The 26,686-nt window shown below is 66.5% G+C and overlaps 2 protein-coding genes across 4 annotated transcripts in view; one reads left to right on the forward strand and one right to left on the reverse strand.

The window, feature by feature from the left end:
- ZBTB46 (zinc finger and BTB domain containing 46) overlaps positions 1-26,686 on the forward strand; it is a 113,427-nt gene that overhangs the window by 57,136 nt on the left and 29,605 nt on the right. The window contains exon 1 of one of the 3 annotated variants that reach the window (XM_016146446.2): positions 22,318-22,493. The exons of 1 other annotated variant lie outside the window; for it this stretch is intronic. The gene's annotated coding sequence lies outside the window, so the exon portion shown is untranslated. Of the gene's footprint in view, positions 1-22,317; positions 22,494-22,819; positions 23,061-26,686 lie in introns of those variants that run through there. One more of the 3 variants, XM_016146464.2, reaches the window with a different exon arrangement.
- Positions 103-2,822, reverse strand: ABHD16B (abhydrolase domain containing 16B). Its single transcript, XM_016146518.2, has one exon. The coding sequence runs from the start codon at positions 2,689-2,691 to the stop codon at positions 1,177-1,179; it is 1,515 nt and encodes a 504-aa protein (XP_016002004.1). The 5' UTR covers positions 2,692-2,822; the 3' UTR covers positions 103-1,176.

The raw sequence follows: 26,686 nt of genomic DNA on the forward strand, positions 1-26,686 counted from the left end.
TCTAGCTGACTGTGAACAAGGGTTTGCCTAACTTCTTAAAGGAGAGGTTTGTAACCGTTTGGCAACCTGTGGGCCAAGACAAGTCCCACAACTTCCCTTGTTTCCTAATCGCCCCTGGAAACAAATCCTTATATGGTATTCAAACCCTTTAGGATCTAACCCTTCCAGGACTGTACTCCACATTTCCAGCCAAGCCATTCTGATCGCTAGGCATGGAAGTCCCTTCCTTCACCTAACTCCTCTTCTTTCCTCAGCTCGAAGCTCACCTTCTCCTCTCAGACATTCTCCTGGTACTTTAGGTCACCGTAGGTACCTACCTCTGCTTGCACTTGCCCAGGTGCATCATGGCTGTATTCGGCCCTGGTGCTGTCAGTTCCGTCCGCCCCACTTGTCTTTTTCAGTTTTCCAGTTTCTTGCTCAACCCACCCAAGCCAGCTCCAGTCCCCAGGGACTAGGGACACCCAGTTGTCCCTGCTGCGTGCAGTTCAGGGCAGATGGTAAGAAGGCGACTGTATTACAGGTAGCAGTGGCCGGAGGGCTTATCTCTGTGTTGCTACCCTGAGCCCAGGCCTGGGTCAAGGGGCTCCCAGCACTGAGTGGTCGATGTAGGTGTGTCTGTGTGTACCTTTTACTTTGAGTCTGTGGTCCCACTGTGAATCCCTCCTGTAGAAGCCAGCAGGTGAGAAGGGGACCCTACAGAGCAGCAGCATCACACGCAAGCTGCCAAGACCTGCTTTATAGGCCTCCAACGCCAATGTCCTTTTACAGCTAGGGGTGACTTGTACGGACCCTTCAACATTCATCTATCTCAGAGTCATCCTGTCACCCAGGCAAGGTGAAGGGCACCTCCTGGGGCCCCACAACCCTGTGTTCCCACCATCCTTTTGAGGTGATCAAGGCACCAGTCACATAGCGTTTTTGCTAATTGGGTCAGGTTAATCTTTGCATTCCCTTTAGGAGCTGGGAGCAGACTAGGACGGCCACAGGTGTTTGAGGGTGGGAGAGAAAGGGAGCGGGACCGCCTTCTCCTCCTCCAGACACCAGGTCAGGGTCGCCAGGCGGGGCCAGCTTTACTGTTTGGGGGGTGGTGGGGGGAACGGATCTGAGGCCCCGCCGGGTGTGCCGGTGTGCCAGTGTGCGAATGTGTGTACTCGCTACTTGCCGCAGGGGCTCAGGCTACAGCCTCCAGGGCAACTGGAAATCCTCAGGTTCCAGCGGACTGCAGTGGGTCGCCTCCACGTTTTTGAGGTGTTTGCGCGCCAAGAACAGCGCAAGCTGCCGGCGCCGCCGCGAGCTCAGGCCCTTGCCCACCAGCCACGGGAAGGAGAGCCCGTGTGGTCCCCAGGCTTCCTCGTCTTCCTGCTCCTCCTCGCAGCGCGCGCGGTAGGAGCGCAACAATGCCAGGCACCAGTCGTCGTCCACGCGGTAGCGCGCATAGAAAGCGGCCTCCTGTGCCAGGCTGCCTGCGCGCAGCCAGCGGGTCACAACGCTGAGGCCCTCGCGCTCCATCACAGCCGGGTAGCGGTGCTGGAGCAGGCGCAGCAGCAGCTCGTTGCCGCGGTTGCCCTCCACGTCGCCGGCCGGCAGGGGGCGCAGGTGGTCCGAGGTGCTGACCACGTCGTCCTGCGTGCGCCTGAGCAGCAGCACCGGCCCGGGGTAGCAGCACAGCTGCTCCGCCACATTGAGGTTGAAGTGTTCGCGCACGGTGCGCACCACCAGCCCCTTCCAGCTATGGGGCATGACCTTGAGGGCCAGCGGCACCAGGTCGTCGAAGGTGGCGTCGAGCACCAGCGCACCCAGCTCCGGGTATGTCATGGTGGCCCAGGTGGCCGTGAAACCGCCAATGGACCAGCCATAGACCACCACGTGCGCAGGCGGGAAGTGAAGGCGGTGCAGCGCGTACTTGACCACCACGTCCATGGCGTTGGCGTCGTGCCGAGGGAACGGTGCGCCCGTGCTGCCCCCGAAGCCCGGGTGGTTCCAGCCCAGCACTGAATAGCCAGCCTCCAGCGGCGCCGACAAGCATCCCATTTCGTAGAAGCCGGCATTGCCTTCGCAACAGATGACCAGGTGCAGGCCGCGGCCCTCGCTGCCCGGGTGCTGGCGGCGATCCATGAACATGGTGTCGATCTCGTTGCCGTCACAGGCCACCAGCTTGGCGCGCCGGCCGCGGTAGCGCTCCACAAGGCGCTCTTGGCCCTGCTGTAGCAGTGGCAGCAGTGCGCGTGTCATCAGGAACATGGAGCCGGGGTACACGAGCCAGCGGCCCAGCGAGTGAGCCAGCGCGTAGCTGGCGAGCTGGCCCGGCAGCTCGCGGATCTGTTGCAGGAGGCACTGTGTCTGGCTGCGCGCCCCGCGCAGCGGCCTCCCAGGCGCGTCCCCGCCGAGCGCCGCGCCGTGCAGCAGCCACACGCCTGCGGCTGCGGCTGCGCACGTCAGCGCGCGGTAACTGCTGCCGCCCCCGCCGCCGGCGCGCACGTCATCCCAGCGGAAGTCCACTGGCCAGCTGCGGAAGTTGTAGGTGTAGTTGGCGGTCAGGTAGATCTTAAACACGTGCACCAGCGCCTTCACGAAGCAGACGACACACATGAGCGTCGAGGCTACCGGGTGCTCTGCGCAAGCCTTAACGCCCAGGGCCAGCCAGATAGGGGGCTGCAGGGGCGCGCGCTGCGCAGGGCTGGCTTGAGACATGCCTCCTCGGGGCTTGGTCTCAATGGCCTTTGTGACCTAGGCCTTCCAGGGCCCAGGGGAGGTGGCATCTGTGCTATGCGCTCTGGCTTTGTGAGTCACTGTTGCTGGGGGCGAGAGGTGACGCCCATCGCACAAAGGGTTCCTAGGCCCAGCCCCACCCCCCCAAGTTCTGCCCCGCCCCTGGGATACAATCCTTAGGACTGGCGGTGGCCACACCTTACCCAGGCCCTCCTTCCCGTTTCCCCCCAGCCCTGCTGCCCCTACGTCCCACCCACCCACACCTGAGCAGAATCCACCCTGGCTCCATAAACCGAAGGTGGACAGAGACTGCAGAAATCTCCTCCTAGGTGGTGACGGGGTCTCGTTGGGGAAAATGCAGGGCTTCCCATGGCCCTGAACCAAGCTCGCTGTGGGACTGGCGCCCACCTCCGGAGGTACCCACTCTGGTGAGAAAGGGAGCAGGGCCTGGCCAAAGCGGCTCTGCGATCAGGGTGTGTGAGAGCTCGCAAAGCCCCCGCGGACGCCCGGAGAAGGCTGGGCGTAGCGGCTCCCTGCCCAGGCCATGCCAGGCGCCCCCGCCCTCTCAGTGCAAAGGGGCAGCCTGGGAGATGTGCCATTGTCGCTCTGGGGAGCGCGGAGGCTGGCCGCTGGAGCGCGGAGGCAGTTTGCTCATGGTTGGTGCCCCCTTCCCCTGCACACCTCCCTTCCCGGGAAGGTGGGTGAGTGCACGCTGGAAACCCCCGCCTGCTCTGGATCCCCTTTCCGCGGGCGCCAGCAGAGGCAATGACCTTCTTCAGGTGGGTCCTTCCGGCCTGTGTTCCTCATTCTCAGCCCTGGCAGAGCACTCCTCCCCCTCAACCATCCCACACACTGTACCTTCCTCTTTTCTAGAGGGTTCTGGTGGGTTCCCCTTTTTCTCCTGCACCAAAGAGAGCCAGCCCACCTGAGGGCAAAGGTGGCAGGGTCAGAGGCCACCAAGGGGAGCCAGGGTAGAGCCAGGTCTGGGGGCCTGTTCAACAGTTGTCCAGGTCCGAAATAGGGAATCTGGCCACCCCAGCCAGACCCTGGCAGCCCCAGAGCCAGGCCTGCCTCAGAGACCCCAGCCTTCTAGTGGGGGGTCCAGGACCAGCAGGCACTCTGCGTGTCTAGGCTAGGGACTCTGAGGCCCAGTCAGCCCCTACCGGGTTTGGGAAGCAGAGCTGAGGGCACTTGCTGTCTTAGAGGTTGGGGGACAGAAGGAAAGGGTTCAATCGGCACAGTGAGGGGGTGGGGAGGGTCCCCCCAGGGTTCCCAGATAAAATACAGGACACCAGTTAAATTTGAATTTCAGATAAAGAACAAATACTTTTTGAGCTTAAGTATGTCCTAAATATTGCATGGGGCATACTTAATCCTGTTTTTAAGTTTTGTTGTATTTTGCTAAGTCTGACAACTCCACCTTTGGCACCCCTCTGCCCTGCCAGCTGACATCCGTTTTCCAGCTCTTATTCTGAGGACCGAGAGAGTCCAGCGGTGCACTTAGGCAGGGCCCCTCCTGTTCCCCGCGCCCTGCAACGCCCTCACCTCGTCACTGGGTCCCTGGCAGCAGCTACCCGGAGATGGGCCCACAGGGAAACACCCCGGGAGCTCTGTGGGGCCTGGTGGTCATCCCCCCCGGAGCACCCACCCTGGCCCTGTGTGCAGCGCAGGGTTGGAAGCCTTGGGGAAAGATGGGGGACAGTCACTCTCTCGGGAACCTCCCATTAACTCCGGGGTGCTGATCCCAGTGGGGGAGGGGTGGTACAGACCCCAACGCTCCCGGCTCATTTTGTGAGACCAAAGTAGTGACCCCAGCAGGGCAGAGGGCCTTAGCCTACACTCAGCAGACAGCGCACGTAGTGGGGGTGTCCCGGATGACGGTCCACACAGCACCAGGGACACACCACATTTTGTTTCAATTCCCCAGGAGAAACTGGAGACTTGTGTTTGGAGGCTTTCCTGCTGGGCCCACCTGCCCTGGGCTCCCCTGGAAGAGCAGGATGCTTTGAGGGGGATGGGAGCCAGAGACCGGATTCCGTGGGGCAGAGGTCAGTGGGCGGAGCTTCCGAGCCTCTGGGACCCTCGCCCTGTGTCTGGCCTGGCCTTTGAACAACCCCCAACCCCAGCCCATGGGAGCCTGAGTGCCCCAGAATCGCCAGCTCTGTTGAGACAGGAAGCATGTGACAGGAAGGGAGCCCTCCTGCTGCCCTCTCTCCAGAGCCCCCCCAACTGGACCGGCCACAGTAGCAGCGGCCACTTGTGTCCCCCATCTGCTCAGGGAAGGTGGAGCTGTGTCCCCAGTTATCGGTCCTCAGTTCCAGGGGGCAACGCCCCTCGGCCAGTGTCAGCCAATCAGACATCTCAGCCTGCGCCCCACCCCACCCCGCCACCGGAGCCAGCCGGGCTCTGTGGCCTCTGGTCCTCGCCCTCTGAGGCAGTGTTCCCTCCTGGCCAGTTCTGCCCAGCCTCCCTGGAGGTCCTGATTTATGCTGCTGGCAGCAGAGCCAACCTTGGGGTGTGAGGGAAAGGGAAAACCAGCCCCAGAGCCCGGAGGGCCGGGGGCCAGGATCAGAGCCCCAGCCGGGCGGCCCCAGCTGACCGCAGCAGCCCCGGGGCCTGGGGCGGCACCCCGTGGGTGGGGGAGCTGAGTCTGCATAAAGGCCTCTGCTCAGGAAATGGGGTGCAGGGAAGGTGGTGGCTGGCTCAGGGCCTGAGGACAGGAGGGGACGCTTCCTGGCGGATGCGAGGTCAGAGAGGGGCGGAAATGGCCACGACAGCTGCTGAACATCTGGAATCGCAGAGTCGACCAGCGCCCTCACACGGCGGGCCGGCGGGGGTGTGGCGCGCGCCCGCACCCTCCCCTTCCTGCCTCCCGCATGTCGCGCTGCGTCCACTGTCAGGGGAAAGCCTGGCTGGGGTCCAGCGTTGCGGCCCCTGGGCTCCGGCCCCCGGGCGGCGCACAGGCGGGTGGTTCCTGCGGGCGGCGGTGCGGCCTGCGGTTCTGCAGCCCCAGCCCTGCTCCCAGGATGGTCCCTGGGCCGCGGAACGTGAGCTTGGAGGGTTCGCCGTGCACTCGGGCCCGGGGTCGCTCCTGGCCGGGGCCCCTCAGAGCAGGGCCTCGTCCCTCCTGCCACTGTAAAAACCAGCGGCGATGGAAGTCGAGTGGTTAATTATTGTTTTGTTATTCAAAATGCAACCAGTGAGACAGACAGGAGGTCAAAAAGTTAACTGTCCCCACACACACACACCTGGTGTCCAGAAATATTAACCTGGATGTGTCCTTTCAACTCCCCGTGCCTCCCACGGACGTGCAGAACCACAGCCCGCTGCAGTGGTGATTGCGGGGCGGGCCCCGCAGCGGCCCAGACCGGGGCCTGCCAGCCTCGCGCGGGCTGCGTGTGGACGGCCGGCTGGCCCAGTGCTGCTCCACAGCTGGCACCTCCTTGAGTCCCGGCTCAGTGTGTGTTGTCCGTGCAGTGAACGTTGACTGAGGCTGACCCGCTGACCAGGCCTCACCGGAAGCCCTTCTGCCAGTGGGGAGCCCTCCTGGCTCTCTGGCTCTCTGCCTGCTGGAGACCCCTCACCTGCGGGACCCGCGCCAGCTGCTCAGTGCTGGCCAGATAGAAACTCTGGCCTGGATCTCAGACAGCTGGCCCGGATCTGGGCGAGAGGGACGGGGAATGGAAAGGACAGGGTTCCCTTGGCCTCAAAGTCGGTCTGGGCGCTCAGGATCTGCAGCCTTTGCCTTGCCAGTGTGGGGCCCTGACAACAAGGCATGGGGCGGGAAAAGGGCACAGCCCAGGGGCCAAGCCCGCACCCCGCCTGCCTGCCACCAGCCGCTGACTCGGAGCCGCCTTTCCTGGCACAAGCCTCTCCTGGTGACTCCGGCTCCAAGGCCCCGGGAGGGCACAGAGGCAGCCTCCCTGGTTCCTCCGAGTCGTGGAGCTGTCGGCGTTTTCACAAGGTGGTGAGGCCACGTGGCGGCTGGGAGGTGCTGCCAAGAGGACGCCTTGCACACCGGCCCTCGGAGCACAGAGGGCTGACCCGGAGGCCGGCCCCGGCTCCCCGTCCCCTCCTGCCTGCTTGGGACCTGCTGCAGAGTGTCTTTTGGGGTGGGGCAGGCACCCCTGCAGCGCCTCCCAGCACTTCTGTCCTCTCGGTCACCCCCAAAAGCAAAACGGGGCAGGGGTCTCGGGAGGACGGAGGAGGGTCAGAGAGGACTGGATGGTTGCTGGCCACCAAGGGCACTGACCCAGGCTGGGGGGACGGAAGGCGCTGCCGGGGGGCCCCGCGGCCTGCAGTCCAGACGCCCAGGCCGGCCGCCCCCGGGCGGGGGTCTCCCGCCTGCCAGGGGAGCTGGGCTGCAGGCAAGGTCAGGCCTGGGCCCTGTGGCCATGCTGCGGGCCGGGCCCCGCGGGGAAGGCAGCGGACAGCAGGGCCAGCACGGACAGCTGAGTCTGGTCTCTGGCCCCAGGACAGGGCTCAGGCGGCCGGGGGCCCCCTCTGTCCCGTGGGGCTCACGGCTGCAGGAGGCACTGTTCTTGGGCGACCACAGGCACCTCCGCACTGTCTCTGCCGATCTAGGTTACAGCCCTCGCGGCTCCTTCTGAGGCTCCTGCACAGATTAAAAACGGCAACTGTCCCAGAGCTGACCCCAGGGGACCCCGAGAGCTTCCTCCCCCACCCCCTGCTCACAGGCTCTCTCTGTTCTCAGCGTCTGCTGAGCTCTGGCGCGGCTGCGCCAGGCTCTCTGCCCCCCGCTCCCCTGCTCTTCGGGTCCCTGAGGAGCTGGCGGCAGGTCAAGCCCACCGCAGCCTGGTCCAGCCCACCTCTGCTGTGGTGGAGGCAGGGGCCTCTCCAGGGGGGGCCCAGACAGGCAGGCCCTTCTTCCCTCTGCCCCCTCCCCTCCCAACTGCCCCTGCGTGGGCTTCAGGCAGAAAAGTGGGGAGAGGGAGGAGTGGAGGGAGCCCGTCTGTCCACCCAGCGCACCGCGGCCAGGGATCAGCAGGGTCCCCAAGGAGCGCCCCCCACCATGGTTCCCGTGGTTTCTCCAATGGGGGCTGCACTCCCGGGTGACCCCACCTGGACCCCACACATGTCCTGCAGACAGGAAGGCATCACCACCCCAGGTGGTCCATGCTGCTCGCCAGGACCCGGGGCCAGCGCAGTGTCCGGGCCTTTGCCCTGAGCCCACCCAGGAAGGCAGTGGGTGGGGGATGACGGAGCAGAGTCCCCTGTCCCCTGCCAGGCCCCCACCCTGCCCCAGGGATCGTACTGACCACAGGGCTGACCACCCCGGCTGCTTTGAAGCTGCTGGAGCCAGGCTCGGGTGCTGCACGCCCCACCCCTCCGGCTGCGTGGGAGCTGGGGAGTGACCACAGGGCTGCCGCGGCCTTTGAAGTGCTGGGCGGGGCAGCAGGAAGTGGGCAGCAGCCCACCGAGGCTGGGCCCACTCGCCCGAGGCCTCGAGCCCCTGCCCACTGGGCAGATAGCCCAGGCCCCTGAACCTCTGCCCCGGGCTAGTCACCTTGGGTGCCCAGGTGTGCTGGACCAGGGGACGTGGAGGGGGAGGGCGGGAGAGGCTGCCAGGCCGCCGTCTCCTGGCCTCTGGGGCCCAACCCCAGCCCCGGTCTTGCTCAGGCTCCCCTGGCGAAGGCAGTGGGGCCAGGGTTTGGTCCCTCTCCCTCAGCTAAAAATAGCGGCTGGCTTCGTGGAAAGCCCCTGGGGTGGGGGAGGGAGGAGCAGCCACAGCCTGGGGTGCGGAGGAGTCAGGCCAGGCAGGAAATGCCTGCTGCCCTGTCCCCTCGTGGAGGCTCCGGTCAGCAGGCAGAGCCCCTTGGAAAGTCCCGGACAGCGCCCTCAGACCTGCGTGGGGCAGGAGTCCCCCGGCTCCCTCGGGGTGGGCTTCCCCTAACCCCAGCCGCGACACCCTCCTGGGCCTGGGCTGGCCCCCGCTGCGGACACCAGGAGGGACACCAGGAAGGCGGAGAAGGTAGTTCCGCCCCCTCAGTCTCTGCGCCCGGTGACGGCCTGACCCGTTCCACCTGCCAATTCCCCCTCTTCACCTTCCCGGCAAGGACGGTTTCCCGACGGTCCCCGAGGGCCTGCTCTGCTGAGCCCGGCATGTTCCGTTCGTGCTCCCGGGGAGCTTGCTGGTCACAAAGATGAGTTTGACCCAAAAGAGAGCTTTTCAGGGGGCAAACACCAGTGGTCGCCAATCTGGGGCGGGGCAGGAGCAGAGGCCAGGCAGACGTGTGGGAGCGAGACGGTGAACTAGACTGTGGGGCGGGGGCCTGACCTGGGAGAGGCCCTGGAGCGAAGGACGTGGCATCTTGGAGGAATAAGGCCGATGTGGCTTGAACCTGGGCACGGGGTGTGTAGGGGTGAGGCCAGGGATGGCGGCAGGTCCGCTGTGGCTTCGTAGATGGGTGAGGAGTTTGAAAGAAAGCCACTTCTCAGAAACCCCTGAAAGATTCTCAGCAAGAAAGTTCCAGACTAGGTTTGCATTTTGGAGAAGTCACTGCCCTGTGGAGAAAGCTGTGTCGGGGGCGGGGGCACAGGTGTCCCTAGTTTCTGGGATGTGGGAGCAGGCAGAGCAGGGCGGCCCCTGGGGGGACGTGGTGGGACCAGGACCAGGAACTGTCCTCTCCCGGTCAGGCTTCCTGGGGGCACCAGCTTCTCCGGGCTGATCGACCCGGTGCTGAGCAGTGCTGGGGCGCTGTGAAGGGGACAGGGACGGGTAGGGCTCCTCCAGATGGCACGGGGAGAGGACAGGAGCACGATACTTCCTTAGACAGAAAATGCAAAATTCGAAGTGGACAAAAGGAGGCCAGAGGGAGGGGAAGGCCGAGGGCGAGAAGATTCCTGGGGCGCCGGCTTAGCGGGTGTCACAGCCGGGCGCGAGCTGGGGCGAGTGGCCCTAGACGGAGAAGGTGGAAACCGTCGTTTCCAAGAGGGGGCGCTGCAAGGTGTGACTCAGCCCGGTGAGGGGGAGGAGGGGCGTCCGCAGGCTCCCCCGCGGGTTCAGGACGCCGGACCGACGTGTCCCTGAGATGGTCCCTGCCGTCTCCGAGGGGGAGCAGAGGAGGCCTCTGGGGCCTTCCCCACCACGATCGGCCCCCTCCGCCACCGCCAGCAGGTGCTGCTGCCCCCGTCGCCCGAGCCGTCGCCTCCATCGTCGTCTCCACCACCTCTGCCGCCTCGGCCCCGCCACCGCCTTTGCCGGCATCACAGGCGGCAGCTCATGCAGTCGGGGGACAGATACCTGTGGGAGCGGCCTGGGCGAGGGGCTGTGCCGGGCTCTGGTCGCGGCGCCAAGCGGCACCGGCAGGTGCGGCCCTGGGGGCGCTCACGGTCGGGGGCGGGGCGGGCAGACCCAAAGCCGGCGGTGGAGAGGCGCGGGGTGCAGGCGCCGCAGCCCCACTCCTGGGGATTCGCCCAGGAGAAAGGCAGCGGCTCACGCCGCGGCGCGGGGCGCAGTGGCCCCAGGCGGGGAAGACCCGGATGCTGCGCCGGCCTGCGGATAAACGGACTGTGGTCCATCCGCACGACGGGAAGGCGGGGCAAACTCCGGGTATGGCGTGAACCGCAGAAGCGTGACGCGGCCAGACGCGCTGTGACTTCATCCCCACCAGCTCCCGGGAAAGAAAGCCGTGGCGACAAAGCGCATCGGTGGGCAGCAGGGCCAGGGGCGCGATGGCGCCAAGGCTCGGAGGACTTTCTGGGGTGGGGACATTCTGGTCGCGACAGTGACGGTCCCAGGGCTGTGCTGCCCAGTCCTCCTCGAAGTCCGGGGCTGGGCTCTGGTGCTCGGCTTCTGTCCCTTGGCTAGGCACCTGGGAGCGGAGTCGCTGGCTTTGTGGTAACTGTGACTTTGGCCTTCGGTAGACAGAGGCAGATCCAGACTCCAGCTGCCTGTCCAGGCAATGCACTTTTGTAGGCTGTTTGACGCGAGACCTGCTCAGGTCACTGCAGCAGGCCAGCGGCACCTGCGTGGGCATGAGGCTGACGCCAGGAGATGGTGTGTGGGGGGGGGCGGGCCCCTCCAGGGCCTGGATTCACCACAGGCCAAGAGGCAAAGCCCTGGGAGCCCTGCACAGGTTCCTGGCAGCCCAGGTGTGGCCCAGGTGTGGCCACCACAGAGCCTCCGATCTGTGGCCTCCCGGGGCCAAAGAGGACCCTCACCCATGGCCGTGAGCCAGCGGTCAGCCAGCCGCGGGCACCGGTGCGGGCTCGGACGGCAGGCTCTGCTGCTGCTGCTCTCCAAGGCTGGGGTGCAGGAGCTGGGGTCCCCGTGGCCTTCGCCCCCACCGGACTGTCCCTGGGCTCCCTGTCCTAGGCCAGGCTATGGCCTCTCCCCGAAAGCAGAGGGCCCCCCCAGTGGGCCGTGAAGGCAAACCCGTGGAGGTGGAGGTCCCATGTTGCGTGATGGGGACTTCTCATGCTCTGTGGGGCTCCCCGAGGATGTCCTGGGCTGGAGCCGCCCAGGCACATGTGTGGGCCACCCCACGTCCTGGGGGGGCCTTGGGGGTGGGGGCCGGGCTGGGCTGTGGCACTAGCCTGGCTCTGCGGTCCTCGGAGTGCCTGTGTGAAGGCTGGTTAGCGGGGCGCTGTGCGATCTGGGCACTGGTGAGCCCCAGGCCCCAGTGACCTTTCCCCCCGTGGCCTTGACTGGGGCTGGGAACCTCCGGCCTGACGTCCTATGTCCTGCCAAGAGGATGTCCTGTCCTCCAGGCCAGCTCCCCTCCCTCCCCCACCCCTGGGGCCTCTGGTGGAGGCGGGAGTGGGGGTGGAGGGGCGTTGGAAGTCGGAGCTGCCCTCACCCTTGGGTCCTGAGCCCAGCTCCCTCCGCCCTGTGCCCGATGTGGGGATGGACAGACGCCAGCCCCCCAGTGGGTGGGGGGCAGCCGCTTCAGGGAACAAAGGTTGGGGGAGGGGAGGGGAACAGGGAAACGGAAGGGGCTGGCTCCGAGGCCACCTCTCCATGCACCGTGTCCCCTTTCCCTCTCGGGTTTCCTGTCCCCAGCCTGTGTGGGGGCGAGAATGCGGGGGAAGAGGGCTGTGAGTCAGCTCAGCTCGAGCCCCGGCCTGGCCCGCTGCACGTCCAGGGCAGAGAGAGGCTGAGGGTGGGGTCCGGGGGCGGGCAGGGTGCGGAGAGACCCCTGAGTGGGCTGCGGGGAAGTGGCGTGGGTACCTCGGGAGTGGGACAGAGTGGCCTGGGCATCCCTGCCTGCCGGCCCTTCTCCACGTCGACCTGTGAACATGACCCAGGTGCACGCCAGCCGGCGGCCTCTGGGATCCGTGCGTGTGCGTGTGTGTGCGGCGCGTGTGCGTGTGCGCGTGTCTGAACCTCGAGTCTCCGTGTGGCCTCTCCACGTGTCTGCGTTCACGAGTGGAGCATAGTTTCCCCCAGTGTCAAGAATACCCAGCCCCCCAGAAAGCCGGGACCCCTGGAGAAGGGGAGGCAGGGAGGCGGCTGCAGCACCCCCATTCTGTCCACCTTCTGTACAGGCAGCTTGGCTGAGTTAAAAATAGCCTGAAAATAGCCGGGGGCCCCTGGAAGAGGAAGGGGTAGAGGCAGGCGGGAGAGGCAGGCGCCCCGGCCGGGCAGGCGGGGTCCTTAGCGCCAGCACTCCAAGGCCAGCGGCCCGGCTCCCGAGGGCGGGCCACATCCGCCCTGGCCCCACCTGCCAGGCTGTGGTCCCCACCCTCAGGGCTGCCTTGGGCCCTGCTCCGTGAGAAAGGCAGAGCCAGCTCTGGGCAGTCCGTCTGCCACAAGCCCAGCTCCAACCTCAGTCCCCAGACCTGGGACGGGCCTGCCCTCCCCAGGCTCCTCTCTGCTACCCTCCCTGCACCCTCCCTCCCAAGGGTCCCTGGAGATCTGGGATGCGACAGGGCGGGCAGCAGAAGGCCCCAGGGAACACCCCTTCAGGGAGGGGTTGGGGAAGGGTTTTGGGGGATCTCGTATAACTTTGATTGAAACACCACACACACAGAAAAGTGTACACACCTTAAGTATATGTTCAGTGAATTTTCATAAACTGGGAGCATCTTGTCACTAGGATCCAGATCAAGAAACCAGGACACTAATAGCCCCTGGGGACCCCCTCGGGCTCACGCCCCAAAGGCCACCGTTACCCGATCCTTTTGGCTCCTCTGTCCTGCTGGGACTCAGCTGGAGGTGGAGGCAGCTCGGCCTGGCTCTTGGTGACACCACCCTGGAGTCAATGGTGGCTGCCACCCTCCACTGTGTGACAGGCCACACTGTCTACCCGCACTACCTGAGCCACCACTGATGGCCATGTGGGCTTTCCGGTTTGGGGTTGCAGGTAGGGTGGCCCTGAGCACTCTGCCGCATGGTCTCCTGTGAGCGCCAGAGGACACCCCAGGGCTGGGGCTGTGCTCTGAACTGGTCACAGACCCCCCTGTGGCTCTGGTGGGGGCACTGGGGACACTCCTCACAATGCTAGAATTTGCCCAAGATTTCATGGGGCGGCCCCCCCCCCCGCCCCAGGGTGCCTGCCACTGAGCTCTGCCTAGCAAGTCTCCCCGGCCTTTGGGATGTTTGTTCTTGATGAGCTGGATCTTGGGCTGGGGTCTGTGGGGAGACACTGTTCCCCACCCCCGGGAGGGATGGCAGAGTGTGTGCGTCCTCCCCAGGCCCGGCACGCCCAGGGGAGGTGCCCGTCCCATAGGCCCACACCCCCCTTTCCTTCCTCAGGAAGACTGTGGTCTGATAAGACTCCGGGCTCCGCTCCTAAGCCCCCCGGCACCGAGACCCCCGGGAGGAGGCAGCTGTGCTTGGTGTCCCACTCCCGCACGGCAGCACCCCGGCAGGGCTACCGGAGAAGGGGGCTCTGCGCAGCCTTGCACCCCGGCAGGGTCTGTGGGCGAGGCACAGGTGGTCAAACCAGGTGGCGTGGCTGCCCCTCCTAGCCCCTCCCAGATGCTATTCTGGACAGGGCGGCCCAGTCCCCCAAGGCCTTGGCCAAGACCCTAGCCCCCAGCCTCTTCCCCTGGGGCTCCCTCCAACCCTGTGGACAGCGACCGCCTCCAGCGGTTCTCCCTGTCTGGCATCTGCCCACCCTTGACCCCAGGCTGGCCCTCTCCTTCAGGCCTCTCCTTGGGGTCTGTAGGCCTGGGGCTCCCAGAGGCTGCCCTGGCAACTCCGGCCCAAATCCCAGCAGGAAGGAGGTGCCTACGGTCATCCAAGACTCAAAACCACAGCAGGAAGCCCCAGAGCCTGCTCCCGGCTCCCCTCCCCCACAGCCCTGGCCCCTCCACCGCGACCACCTGGCCTGGTGTTTGCTAGACCCCCCTTAGAGAGCAGTGGCGACAGGTGAGGCTGCTTCTGCACATGGCTTGCTCGGCCCACTCAGCGCGACCAGGTCGCTCTTCAGGTGCAGACTGATGCACCCAAGTCACCCAGCTGGTGGTGGTCCCAGCTCTGGCAGGACCCATGACCCAAAGGGGAAGCAGATGTGGCCTTGGCCTCCTGGGGCATAGGGAAGGGATGGAAGGCGAGGCCAGAGGCAGGGCCCCTCGGGGTCGTCTCCCCACGCAGGAGCGGGGGGCTGCGCCTGGGCTGGCAGTGAGTCCTCAGGGCCGGCTGAGAACCACCAGGTGGGCAGGAGCAGGAACGGCGTTCCAGGTGGAGGGAAAGCCAGCTGCAGAGGCCCCGGGGGCGGGGGGGTAGGCACCACCAGCTGTGTTTGGGCACTGGCGGGCAGCTCAGCTGGTAAACCCTTTTGTCCAAGGCAGGGCATACGGGCTTGGGGTCCGGGTGTCCCGCACACCAGCGTGAGGGGCCTTGGCGGGTGGGTGGTGAGGACGGAGGGCTGGGTCGGCTGTAGGCAGGCGTCGGGGCGGCCCAAGCACCCATGAGAGGCCAGGAGGACGCTTTCCCCTTCCCCTCTCAGGCTGCGCTCACCTGGACGGGACCCTGGAGGCCCCTTCAAGGGGAGAGACCCCACTAGGGCTGAGGGCCGGCTTGTCCTGCAGCCATGGGGGGCAGGGGGTGGGGGCAGGCGTCCTTTCCTCCAGGTGCAGTACGAGGGAGCCTTGGGGCCCAGGTACCCCAAGGACTGGCCAAGTGACACCTGAAACCTCTGGCAAGCAGGAGGGAGGAGAGCCCTGAGGGCCCCCCACTGCCACGTGACCCAACCATGCTAGGGTGGGGGCCAATCATCCCAGCTAAGGCAGGGAAGGGACTTCCCCTTCACCACGGGGACCCAGGCCAGCTCCTCTGCCTTCGAGGCCTCCCCTCCCCCGCACTGGACCTACAGCCCTGGCTGTCTCCTGAGACCTGGGCCAGCTGCGCCTGGGTGGCTCCTGCCTGCGCCCCCCGGCTTGCTGTCCTTCAGACGGGCAGCAGCCACCTCTAGCCCCCCTCACCCCCCCCCCCCCGTGTCCACGTGTGCCCGGCCCGGGGCCCGCCGGCTCTCGCTCCTGAGAGTCTCTGGGGACCGTTAGTTGATTTTTGCCGCCTGATCAAAGGCCTCCGTGCACCCTGTGGCCTGTGGCCAAATCCAGGCTCGGTCCCCGGGGCCCCGGCCTTGGAGCATCTCCCCCCTGGGAGCACCCTCGGGCCTCAGCCCCCTAAAGGTCAGCCCCTGGGCTCCAGCTGACGCTCTTTGTCCCCGGCCACCTCCACGGCCACGTCCCTCACCCGGGGTGTCTCACCCTCACTTCGGAGGCGTTGGCTGGGCCATCTCCTGCCCAGTGTGCAGAACTGGTCCCCCCTCCCTTGTGCAGGGAAGACACACAGGCACGGACACAGACACCCCGCTGGGCGCACGCAGGAGGCAGGCAGCCGCTGTCAGCCCGCGGCGGCGCTCGCCGCATCGAAGGGTGAGCCGGGTTTCACCCCGCGCGCTGGCGGGGGGCGTCCAGCACGCGCCAGCCCGCTCGCAGGAGCAAGAGCGGCGTCAAGGGCGAGCAGGCCGGAAGACGGCACCGCAGACGGGAACCCGCGGCGGGGCGGGGGGGGGGACCGTCCGCCTCTGCCGGGCACAAAGCACACTGCGGCCTGGCAGCCGAGGCCCAGCCAGGGGGCCGGGTCACCTTAGGGACGTGGCCCCTGCAGGTGGAGGCCAGGCCCAGGCTGCGTCGAGGCCCTCGGCACAGGGCTGGCCCGTCCGGCTTTGCAGCACGTGGCGCGAGCGCGGGGTGTTCGGGTGGCCCCGCGCCTGCCTGTCTTTGAGGATGGGCAGCGCGGACCACCCTGAGCCTTCGATCCCACACCGAGGAGGGGCAGCCGGGCTGAGGTGGACCTCGGGCAGCTGGCCGACTTCCTGACACCAGGCCTGAGGGGTGGTGTCTTTGATTGACTGGGTGGGTTTTGGAGTTTTTGCTTTAAATAAAAAATAAATCTTTTATTTTGGAGTAATTCTAGAGGGAGAGAGATTGGAACAGTGCGAACGCAGGAGGTCCCGGGGCGCCCCTCGCGGGCGCGGGGCCCGGACCGTGCGCCCCTCGCGGGCCCGGGGCCCGCCCCACCCGCCGCCTCGCACCGCGGAGGCGTGCCTGCCGGCCCAGCGACCCACACGCGGGCGTTTCCCTAAATGCTGTCCACTCTATTTCGACATTTGCCATTTTCCCGTTACTGACCTTCCTCTGCTCTGAGACCCCAGGGGACCACACCGTGGCCACCATGGCCCCTGAGGCCCTTGGGGCCTCACGACCTGGACAGTTGTGAGGAGAGCCCGTCAGAGGGCCACGTGGAATGTCCCCCGATTTGGGTTTTCCTGACGTAATCCCTCCAGGCTGGGGTCATGAGTCTCGGTGAGGTGCTCTCGTGGCGACGTGGTGGAGGTCGCCCGACGTCCCCGGTGCCGCCCCAGTCCCCCTGTCTCGCTCCCTTCAGAAGGGCGTCGCTGAGCCGGGCCCGCCCGGGAGCCCGCGAGCGTCCACCATGCGCTCTCGCGCTCGGTCTCCCGTCTTCCTGGTCGCCTGGGCGGGGGTCTGCGCCACGCGGTGCATGACTGGCCAGCACCACGCAGGCTCTCTGAGGCTCACGGGGTCCCAGCACGGCCGCCCGTCCCCTCAGCTCCCCGGCCCCTGTCCCGGCCCCCTTGCCGTTGTCCTGCGCCTGCCCCAGCTCCAGCGCCCACCATTCCTCCGCGAAGCCGCCTCCCCGCGTCTGTCCTGTGGAGGAAGTGCTCTGCTCCCCCCGCCCTCCCCTGCCCCGTGGCTGGCCGGCTACCTCCTGGCTCCCCCTCAAAGTTCAAGGGCTTCTCTCTGGCTCCTGCTTAGGGGGCCCCTGGCACGAGGCAGGTCCCATGTGCTCCGTGAGTGTTGCCGACGGGTGAGCGAGTGACGTCGAGACCGCAGGTTGGCATTGCCCAGGACTGGAGCCACTGCACACCCACCAAGGGGACCCCAGAAGACCCTCCACTGGTGCCCATCGGGGCAGGACAGAGGCTTCATCCTGTGGGCCTCTAGGGCCATAGTCACCTCCTCGTCCTCCCTCTCCCCGCCCCTGGCACAGGAGGTGGGCCAGGTGACCCTGGGCAAGGGCTCCCCACGGCTCCCCAGTGGGGGACGGAAGCACAGGGTAACGTGCCCCGCCTCCCCGTCCTCCCCGGGGCAAACCCGTCGGGCTCTGCGGACACAAGCCACAGTGTCCGACCTGGCAGCTCCCGGACGGGACCCTGGGGAGAACCGGTGTCCCTTTCACCTGCTGGCTGTCTGCAGGGATCGCCAGCCTCTGTAACGCGAGCCCCAGCCCTGCGGCCAGCTGCGCCCCCGCCCCCCCCGTGGGTGGAGCTGAGGCCCCTGCTCCCCTCGCCCGCTGCCGCTGCCACATGGGCTGGCTGTGCCTGACGCCTCCGTTTCCAGAACCCCTGAGATGGAATTACAGCCCGGGCCTGCACCCGAGAGGTCGCGGCACCTCCCGGCGCAGCCGGCTGGGCCGGGACCGCCCTGGGTGGGTGGCCTGCTCTGGGCCCAGGGTGAGCGGCCTGGAGGTCCCCCACGGGGACGGGCGGGGATCAAGGGCGCCTCCACGGGGGCTGCGGGGGGAGGAGGGGAAGGAGGTATAAAGAAGAAGGGGGACAGCAAGGCGAAGGATGGAACCCGCAGAGCTAGGTCAGAGCAGGGGGCCCGGGCGGCCTCGGACAGCTGGGACCCAGGCGGGGGCCCACTGGGGGCTGTGGAAGGGCGGCGGCCCCCACAGAGAGGCCTGGCAGGGAGGAGGGCAAGGAGCTCTCCTGATCATTGCCAGGCCAGGCCAAGGCTGGCGGTCAGGGGAGCAGCTCGCAGACCCCCAGAGGACAGGCCCCAGCCCTGCCCACAGCCCCCTGTGCCCGCCCTGCTCAGAACCTGGCCAGAGTCCCATGCCGTGCTGGCTCAGCCCTCTGCCTCTCCTCCTGCTCCTCCCCGGCCCTTGCCCTATGTGCCAGCCCTCGGCCCCCAGCCCCGGCTCCAGCTCTCTGCCCCTGCCGCCTGCCCCCAGCTGCTCCCCGGGCACTTGGCAGGTGTGGCTCAGCCTCTGTCCTGGAGGGAAGGCCAGGAATGCAGACCCAGGGCCAGGCCCGGGGGTGGCGGTGGGCTCAGGAAGGAAGGGGCTGGCAGCTGGCAGTGGCGTTTGGGAAGGACGGTTGGGGGTGAGCACTTGGAATGGAGACGGGCGACAGTTGGCGGTGGCAGCTGGAGTGGCAGTTGGGGCTTGGCAGGGGCACGAGCCCGAAGGACAGTTGGGGCGGGGCCGCCGTGGTGCTGGCAGGTAGCCCCTGGCCCAGAGAGGCTCCAGAGGGTGGTCTTGGGGAGGCTGAGCAGGAAGGCAGGTCCAGCTGGCCCCAGACCGGGTTCCAGCCCCGGCCGGCCGCTCCCCAGACTCTGGGTGGGGCTCAGCTGCAGCCCCGGGCGGCCTCTGGTCCACCCGCAGGACCCCGTGAGGCACAGGGGCGGATCCCGCCAGCAGCCCAGGCCCCCTCGAGCTGCACTCCTCCCCGCCAGCCCTCAGCCCTCTCACTCTGTGGGGGGCTCCCAGCCAGGGCTGTGTGAGGCCAGGGGTGGCTCTGGGCAGTTCCCTTCCGGGGAGGGGGCAGGACTCCCAGGGCTGTTGCCATGGGGACGGCTGGAGGATAAACAGGCAGGTTCCCTGACCAGTGACTGCCTGCAGAAAAGCCAGCGGGGGGTGGAGGGGGAAAGCCGCCTTGGGGGAGGAGAGGCATGGTGCTGGAGCCCCTGGCCAGGCGCGGTTGGCCGGGGGACAGGAACGAAGGCAGCTGTGGGGGAGTTACCTGTTGTCCCTCTGCCTTCCTCCCCAAAGCTGCTCCTGGGTGCTGCCTCACGGCCAGACCTTGGGAGGCAGGTCTCTGCTCTCTCGGTGGCACCAGGGCACCCGGCACGGGGTGTGAGGCTGGGTCCTCTGTCCCTTCTGAAGCCGTAGTGGGGCCAGGGCAGGCAGAGGACTGGCCCAGCACATGTGCAGATGATGGCTGTGAGCACAGGGGCCTGGGCCGGGACCTGCCGGGGGTCCCGCATGCCACGTGGCTGACGGCATCGCGCCTGCCTTTCAAAGGCCTGGGGTCTGCAGGTGGGGGGCAGATGCTCTGGGGGGCACCTGTGAGCCTGCCTGGCTTCTGCGCCTTGGTCCCTGGACACCCTAGCCCTGGTCTGCTTTCGCTCACCTCTCCAGGCCCACAGACCCTCACAGGCCTCACGGGGTCCCTCGGGCGAGCTCCGGACACGCTCGGCCACGCGCAGCCACCACCACTGCCCAGCCCCGACCGCCTGTTCACTTGTTCCTCCGTCTTGTCCACCAGCTCCGCCACGGCGGCGGCCACATCCGGCTCACCGTGGCCCTCTCGGGCTCCTTATCCTCTGGACCCTTCCAGACACCTATCTGCTGGCTCTGCTGGGCCTGGACACGAGGTGCCCCGAGGAGGCCAGTACCACACCCTGGGCCTTGCCTGTCCCCCGGGCCACTTCCAGGGCAGAGCTGCCCTTGTCAAGGCCACCCATACATGGACGGTGAAGGCCTGGGTGCTTGGCAGGCAGCCTACCCTTCCCGGGGTCTGTGCCGGGCCTCGGGGCGAGGCGCAGCGCCTGTCACCTTCACCAGGGTGCAGGGGACCCCAGCAGGAGAGGCTTTGCAACCCAGCCTGGTGTCTGTCCACTGCGTGTGCAGTCCTGGTAGCAGCCTGGGGGGGCCAGGCATGGATGAAGGGGGGCTGCTGGGGGCTGCCGCCAGCAGGCACCTCCCCGCCACACTAGCCGCACTGAGCCGGCCGCGGGGGCCCGGCTGCTGCCGCTGGTGCTTTGCCTTGCTTTTTTTAAATGCTAAAGCAGCGGTCCCCAACCTTTGGCACCAGGGCCCGGTGCTCCCATGAGAATCTAGTGCCTGGTGATCCGAGGTGGAGCTGAGGCGGTGATGCTGGGGCTGGGGCTGGCTGCAGACGTAGATCTAAAGCTCTGCTCTCTGGCCCGCTGCTCACCTCCCGCTGTGTGGCCCGCCTGGCTCCTAACAGGCCACGGACCGACCAGTACCAGCCCACAGCCCGGGGGCTGGGACCCCTGTGCTGGCGGGTTTTGCTAGCACACAGAAGGCTGACAGCCTGGAGGCCGGTGAGCGGGCTCAGGGCATGGCTCGGCCGCGGTCCTCTGGGCTGGTCTTGTCTCTGTGTGTTGGCGTCCCAGCATCATCTTCAAGCTGCTGGCTCTTCTGTGGGCTCTTGGGGCAGAGAATATGGGGGGTCCCATTACTGGCAAGGCTGCTGGGGGGTGACCTTGATTCACTATGATGCAGGAAAGGGGAGCACGGAGAGGGACCCCCACGGCCCCAGGGACTCGCTCCGGAACCTACCAGAAGCCCCAGGCCGGCAGGTGGGTGGGCTCTGGTGAGGCACGGGCTTGGTCCTTGCGGGCAGGCCGCCTGAGCAACGACTGAGCACCACTGTGTGCCGGGAGCAAGGCAGCCCAGCCGAGGCCCGCGGCGACGCGCAAGGCCGTCCTCCCGGGAGTGCGCGTGCGCGAGCGCATGTGCGTGTAGCTGTCCTGGGAGAGGCTGGGCCCTCTCTGGGGGGGGGCAGAAAGGGTTTGAGGGGAGGTTCCCAAGCAGCACCAGTCTCCCCGGCCACCTTTCCACAGAGATGACAACTTCGCACTAGGTAGGCAGGTGGGAGGCTCTTGCAGAGAGCATCCTCTGTCCCCTTAAAGGTGGGTGACCCTCCTGGTGGAGCCACTTCTCCCGCCTGCTGTTCCAGACCACAGGAATGGGACTGAGAGGGTCTTCTAGAGGAAGGACTTGGGAAGGGCCGGCAGGGCCAGCCCGGGCACAGCCACTTGCAGGAGCTGCCGCCACGGCGGTGAGGGAGTCCCAGCCTTTCATTGCTGGCTGCCAGACGGAGGTTCGCCCTTGTTCACTCAAGGAGAATTCCACAGCCCCCCCAGACCTGCCCTCCCACTGCGGTCCAGTGAATGCCTCCTCACACATCCTGAGAAAGCATCTATAATGGCCCGCCGCCTCCCGCCTCCCGCGGAATTCCGCGGCGCTGGGCCCGCAGGGAGGCGGGGCGCAGAGGCCCCGGGGCCTTCCCATTGGATGGCCGGGTCGTGCTCGACTCCCCTGCGCGGCTGGCCAGCTGCAAGCTCACCTCCCTTTCCATCTCCGTGCCGGGAGAGGAAGCGAGGTGGCCTTTGCCCCCACATAGGCCAGGCAGGAATGCGGGGCCACTTCGCATTACGCCCGCCCGAGGGCTCGAGGACGGTGTTGGGGGAGGATGGAGGGGCGATTCGAGGTCGCCTGCGGAGGGTGCGGGGCTCCGCAACCCCATCCGGCGGCCGAAGCAGCGGGAAGGACAACCGCGCGCCGTCGCCGCTGGCCCTGAGTTGGCCAAACACCAGCCCTAGTGGCAGGCACGGTTACGTGGCCCGCGCCCCGAGGCGCGCCCCTCCGTGGGAGCGCCGAGGCCCCCCGACAGCGCGGGGACGCGGCGCCCAGGCCCTGCTCCGCCCCGCGCCCTCGCGCGGCTGTGGGAGCGCTCTCTCGTCGCACGGTCGCTGCACGGCGCGCACTGCCAGCAGAGCCGCCCGGGCAGGGAAGTCGCTAAGTTTGCGGGACGCGCGCGGCGCGACTGCGCGTCGGGGTGCGGGGATAGCCTGTGGCCCGGCGACCCGCGCGCCCCCGAGGAACTGGCGCGTGGGCCACGCCGGGGTGCGCAGTCTGGCAGAAGCTGGGGTGCGCTTGTCCCAACGCGAGTCTCCCATCCAGGTAGTCTTCCGGCCGCTCGGCCCCGCGGGCAGAGGCGCGGGTGCCCTGAGACCCCACGCCGCGCCGCCCCCGCCCCCCGCCTGCCTAGGGGAGGGGGCTTCCCACAATGCCCAGCGAGCTCCAGCCTGCACTTCCGCTGTCCGGCCGCCCACAGGGGGGCCGGGGGAGGACCGACCCCTGCCGCGCCCCCGCCCGCCCCGCGGCGCGGAGTCCCGGGCAGAGCGAGGGGCGGGGCGCGCGGCCCGGCCGGCGGGGGCGGGGCTCGGGGCGGCGGCCGCGGCCGGGGCGCGGCGCGGGCCAATCAGCGGCGGCGAGCGCGCGCCGGGGGCGGGGTCGGGGTCCGCAGGCGGGGCGCGCGCGCGGGCGGCGGGGGCCGCGGGGTTGGAGCGGGCGCGGGGGCGCGCGCCGGCCTGACGGACGGACGGACGGACAGACGGACGCAGCAGCCGAGGCGAGCGCGCATTTCGGACCCGCCCGGACGCAGCGCTCGCCCGGCGGCGGCGGCGATCACCGGCTCCGGTCCGGCGGCCGCGGCGCCCGCCCTCGCCTGCGCCCCATGGGGTCACAGGTAAGCGGCGCCGGCTCATTGTCCGCGCGGCCGGCCGGCGCATCGCGGCGGGGCCGGGCGGGTGCCGCACCGAGGCCGCCCTGAGCCGCGCCGCCCCGCGCCGGGGCGCGCCCCCGCCGCCCGCCGCCCCGCGCCGCCCGCCCCGCCCCGCGGGGGCGCCCTCCCGGCGGCAGTCGGCGCGCCCCGGCTGCGGCTCCGGGGGCGGCCGTAACGACCCCGGCCCGGCCGCCGCCGGTCCCCGAGCTCGGGCGGCGCGGGGAGCGGCAGGGAGGGCGGGGGCGGCGCGGGGTCCCCGCGGTGCTGCTCGCGGAGGCGGCGGCGGGGCTGCCCCGCGCCCCTCGCCTTCGGCGCCTCCTGTCGCCGCCGCCGCGGTCCCTCCCCCGTCACCTCCGAAAGGGGAATTTTCCAGCTGGTAATTTCTGCTGCGTCAACGCCCGGCCCCAGGAGGCAGCCCGGGGGCGTCCTGGCGCCCCCCACCCGTGCCGCTCCGCGCACCCCCCGCCCGCGCCTCCAAGCCGCACCCAGACCCGCCCGCGCCGAGTTTGCCAAGAGTCGGAACTGCGGGAGGTGGGTGCGGGCGGATCCCCGCGTCCTGACCGGCCTCAGGGGTCATTGTCTCCCCCTGAAGCCGGGCACCGGCCTCGTCTCTAATTTAATTACGGGCAGAATCCGGGCGCAGGGGCTTCGGGGCCGGGCGGCTGCAGCAGCGCGGAGGGACGGGGCGCGCAGAGCGGCGCGGGGCGCGCAGAGCGGACGGGGCGCGCAGAGGGAGCGGGGTCCGCGGCGAGGCGAGCCGTGTCTTTGTTTCTCTGTAAATAGACATGTCAGTTTCACAGGGTAGCACGAGTCAGCATCTGACAACTCAATCCCAATGGCAAATGGGGAATTTTCAGCGCCAGGAGGAGGGCTCTGGCTACTTGGGGTTCCCCCAGCCCCGCTAACAAATTCATTAATTGTAGGTGTAACGGACTACCGCACAATAGGGCTGGACCAAGGAGCCTGGGTAGAGACCAAAAGGGGCGAAAAACAGGTATTTTCTGACACCGAGGAAATAGAAACAAAAGAAAGTTTGACCGGGGTTCTCAGCGGTTTTCCTCACGCTTTCACGCTACAGTCTCGGCGACGCGTTTGTCGTGGATTCCGGGGGCGAGCGTGTTACCAGCATTGTGTAAAGAAATGCTAATGAGGCAGCGCGTGCAGCGAAGGCTGGGCGCAGACACCTGTGCGCAGAGTCCGCGGGTGCATTTTAATCGCATCTGCTGTAGAGTCGCTCATGTTGGATTTGTTTTCGAAGGTAACTTCCCGTTTGGGTACCAGACTTGTGGATTCACTGTTGCTGGCTCGCATGCTGCCTGAGCAAGCAGCAGTTCCGCTCTGAGAGTAGCACGTAGTTTGTTCATCAAAATGAAATTTATGGAAAGGGTTTTTCTTTTTTGTCCATATGAACAATGAAGTAAATGGTTGTGTTTTATTAAAATAGAATCCTAAAATAGTTTTAGATATTTTAAACTGAAATTTTGGGACACCTTGTTATTTCAGAAAAGACTTAGTGAATGATAGGTGGACTTAAGCAGAAGTTACTGAAGATTTAAGCAGGAACTTAAACACAATGTCTCCCGAAAAGCTAGCAATTATTCTCACATCCTCTACTGAAGGCAGGACTATGGGGCTTGTCGTGGGGACTCTTCTCGGGGAATGGGGACCTGCGCTTGCCATGGGCCATTCGGAAACCCAGAGTCCAGCCTTTCCTGATGCCAGTCCCAGGACCATGCTGGGTTCAGCCGCTCACCGACATCCTGGATGTAAGAATTCTGTGTCGATGAGATGAGCTACTTCCTGTTCAGGGTGAGCTGTTCTGTGTTTGAAAGAAGTTGTCCCTGTGCTCGGACCTCAGTCCACACCACCTTCTGACGGTCAGGGCCGCTGCCCGCTGCCTGCAGGGCACAGCGCTCTGGGCCGCCGTGTGCCCGCTCAGTCGCCCAGGTCGGAGCGACCCCAGCCCCTGACAGACACCCGTGTTCTTCGGTTCTCGCCATGGAAACACCATGGAAGGGCGGAGCTGCCTGCTGGCCAGGAGGGCGCGCCCTGGATTCCGACACCCTTTTATTGCTGGATGATGTATTATTTACAAACATATTAAACTGAATTAAATTTTAACAGAGTCAACTTTCCAACATTGTCCTTGTGTGGGGTTTTTCAAATTAAGGGAAATTGGGCCAGTCTGTCCCTGCGGCCTGTGTTTCTGGGACAGCCGTGTGGGTCTCCTGCACGCTCCTCATCCAGAGGCCTGAGACGGGCCCCTCGGCCTTGGAGACCCACTTCGCGCAGGCCGTTCGGAAGGTGCCACCCGCCACCGCGTGGGCGCTCGGCCCGTGCTTCACTGGTGCTTCGTGCCCCGCTGCCCTCGTGGCCGCTGCGCCGAAGCCACGGCGCCTGCCACGGCGCCTGCCGCGGCGGACCCCTGTTCTGGGGACTTACGCTCCTGCCCAACTCATGTGCTCAGAGAAACGCAGGCTTTTCCTTCGCATGTTACCCGAACATCAGCAGGCTGTCAAGACCTCCCCTGTGACCCGGCCCCCCACGCCCCCAAAGCAGAGGCTCTTCTTGCTGCAGGTGGCCCGTCTGCTGAGCGGACGCCCGGGCGGGAGCCTCTGCTGAGGCCGCAGACGTGACAAAGTCCTTGAGCTGCGGTCGTCTTGTCCCGATCCCGGTTCCCAGGCCCTCTGCCCGCACTGGGGCTGTGCTCCGGCCGGTGCGGCCGGGGTCTCAGGCCGCCGGCCACTGGAGTCCTTGCCCCCTTTCCTGCCGCCCCGGCCGAGACACCGCTGTGCCTGCCGTGTGCGCGGTCGGGCCTCGTGTGGCTTACTCGTGGGAGAATAGACCCGTGCTAGTGTTTGTAGGTAGAAGAGTCGCAGAAAAGGGAAATAACTTTTTTGAACAAACTAAAAAGTTGTTCAACTGAAGAGCAAGAGTGAGCTAGGGCAGGGCGATGGCCTCGTCTCCCGTTCGATCTGCCAACGGGGCCATTTAACTCTTATTTAGATTTACACATTACTAAGTGTTTTTAAACATCATTATTTGGATTTTTAAAAATGGGTATCCTGGGCGTTTTAGAACAGAAAGTTAAGTAACGACGTTGGCTTACGGAGCTTTCGTGTTTTGACAGATGTGTCTTTTTGAGTCACGTTAGAGACAGTCCCAGGCTTTCTTATTAATGACAGTGCTGGACCCGCCTTCAGGCCAGACTGGAGACCGAGTTTCTGCAGACGAGCCGGTGGTCTGTCGGGACGGGGGCGCACAGGGGCCACCAATGTGACCTGGTCCGGGTGACAAGTGCTGGTGAGAAGTGGGCCCAGAAGCTCCAAGGGCGGAGCGCAGACCGCTGTGTGGACAGGGGCCTGAATGTCCGAGGCGGCCAGAGGGAACGGGCGACCTGACCCCGCCCGGCGTTGGACGCCGCTGTCCAGCCCTTGGAGCAGGTTTTGTCCTAGCGTCTGCTCTGCGGGCAGTGGATGGCCAGTGCCCGGGCAGGACCTCAGGCCAGGCGTCTTTGGGAGCCATTGGCGGAGGGGCGGGTGTGAGAAATGCACTTTCAAATTCTGCCTCCCAGGTTCGTGTCCGGCACGCATGGCCGCTCCCGGAGGCCCGCCCGCGAGGCCACGCTCCGTCTGGGAAGCAGAGTTCTGAGTGGCCCCCGTCAGCGCTCGTCCACGCGGATCCGGCCTGCTGCCCCTCTTCCTCTCACTCCCGGCCGCCCCAACACCGAAGGGCTCCGCCCGTCCGTGGGAACGGCCGCAAAGTCCTCACCCAGCTGAAACTCCCCCAAGGCTGCACTTGTGTGGGGGTTTCTCGTTGGCGAGGCTCCTCCCCCGGCCCCTTCGCCCTGTCCTTCCCTCTACCCTGCAGCCGCTGTGCGGCGCGAGGCCCCGTGCGAGGCCCCTGTGTGCAGCGGCGGCCTGCTCCTTGCTGACACGGGCTATGCGCGAGGCCCACGTCACTCTCCCATTTTTGTGGAGCAGAAGGAAGGCATGCTTGTGTCCTGGGCCGCAAGCGAGGGTTTAAGGTCTCAAGTCCCACGAGCTCTGTGTGCAGGGCAGACAGCGTGTGCGACATGGCCACGGGGCTCAGGCGGGCGCCCTGCCGCTCAGCCTGGGAGCCCCCGACCAGCTCCCTGAAGCCACCCCGCAGGAGGG

Source organism: Rousettus aegyptiacus, unplaced genomic scaffold (genome assembly GCF_014176215.1).
Source record: "Rousettus aegyptiacus isolate mRouAeg1 unplaced genomic scaffold, mRouAeg1.p scaffold_m13_p_12, whole genome shotgun sequence".
In the NCBI taxonomy this organism is placed as follows: domain Eukaryota; kingdom Metazoa; phylum Chordata; class Mammalia; order Chiroptera; family Pteropodidae; genus Rousettus; species Rousettus aegyptiacus.

Bases quoted from the DNA above. Each gene is read 5' to 3' on its own strand.
- ABHD16B (XM_016146518.2), bottom strand. From the start codon at position 2,691: ATGTCTCAAGCCAGCCCTGCGCAGCGCGCGCCCCTGCAGCCCCCTATC.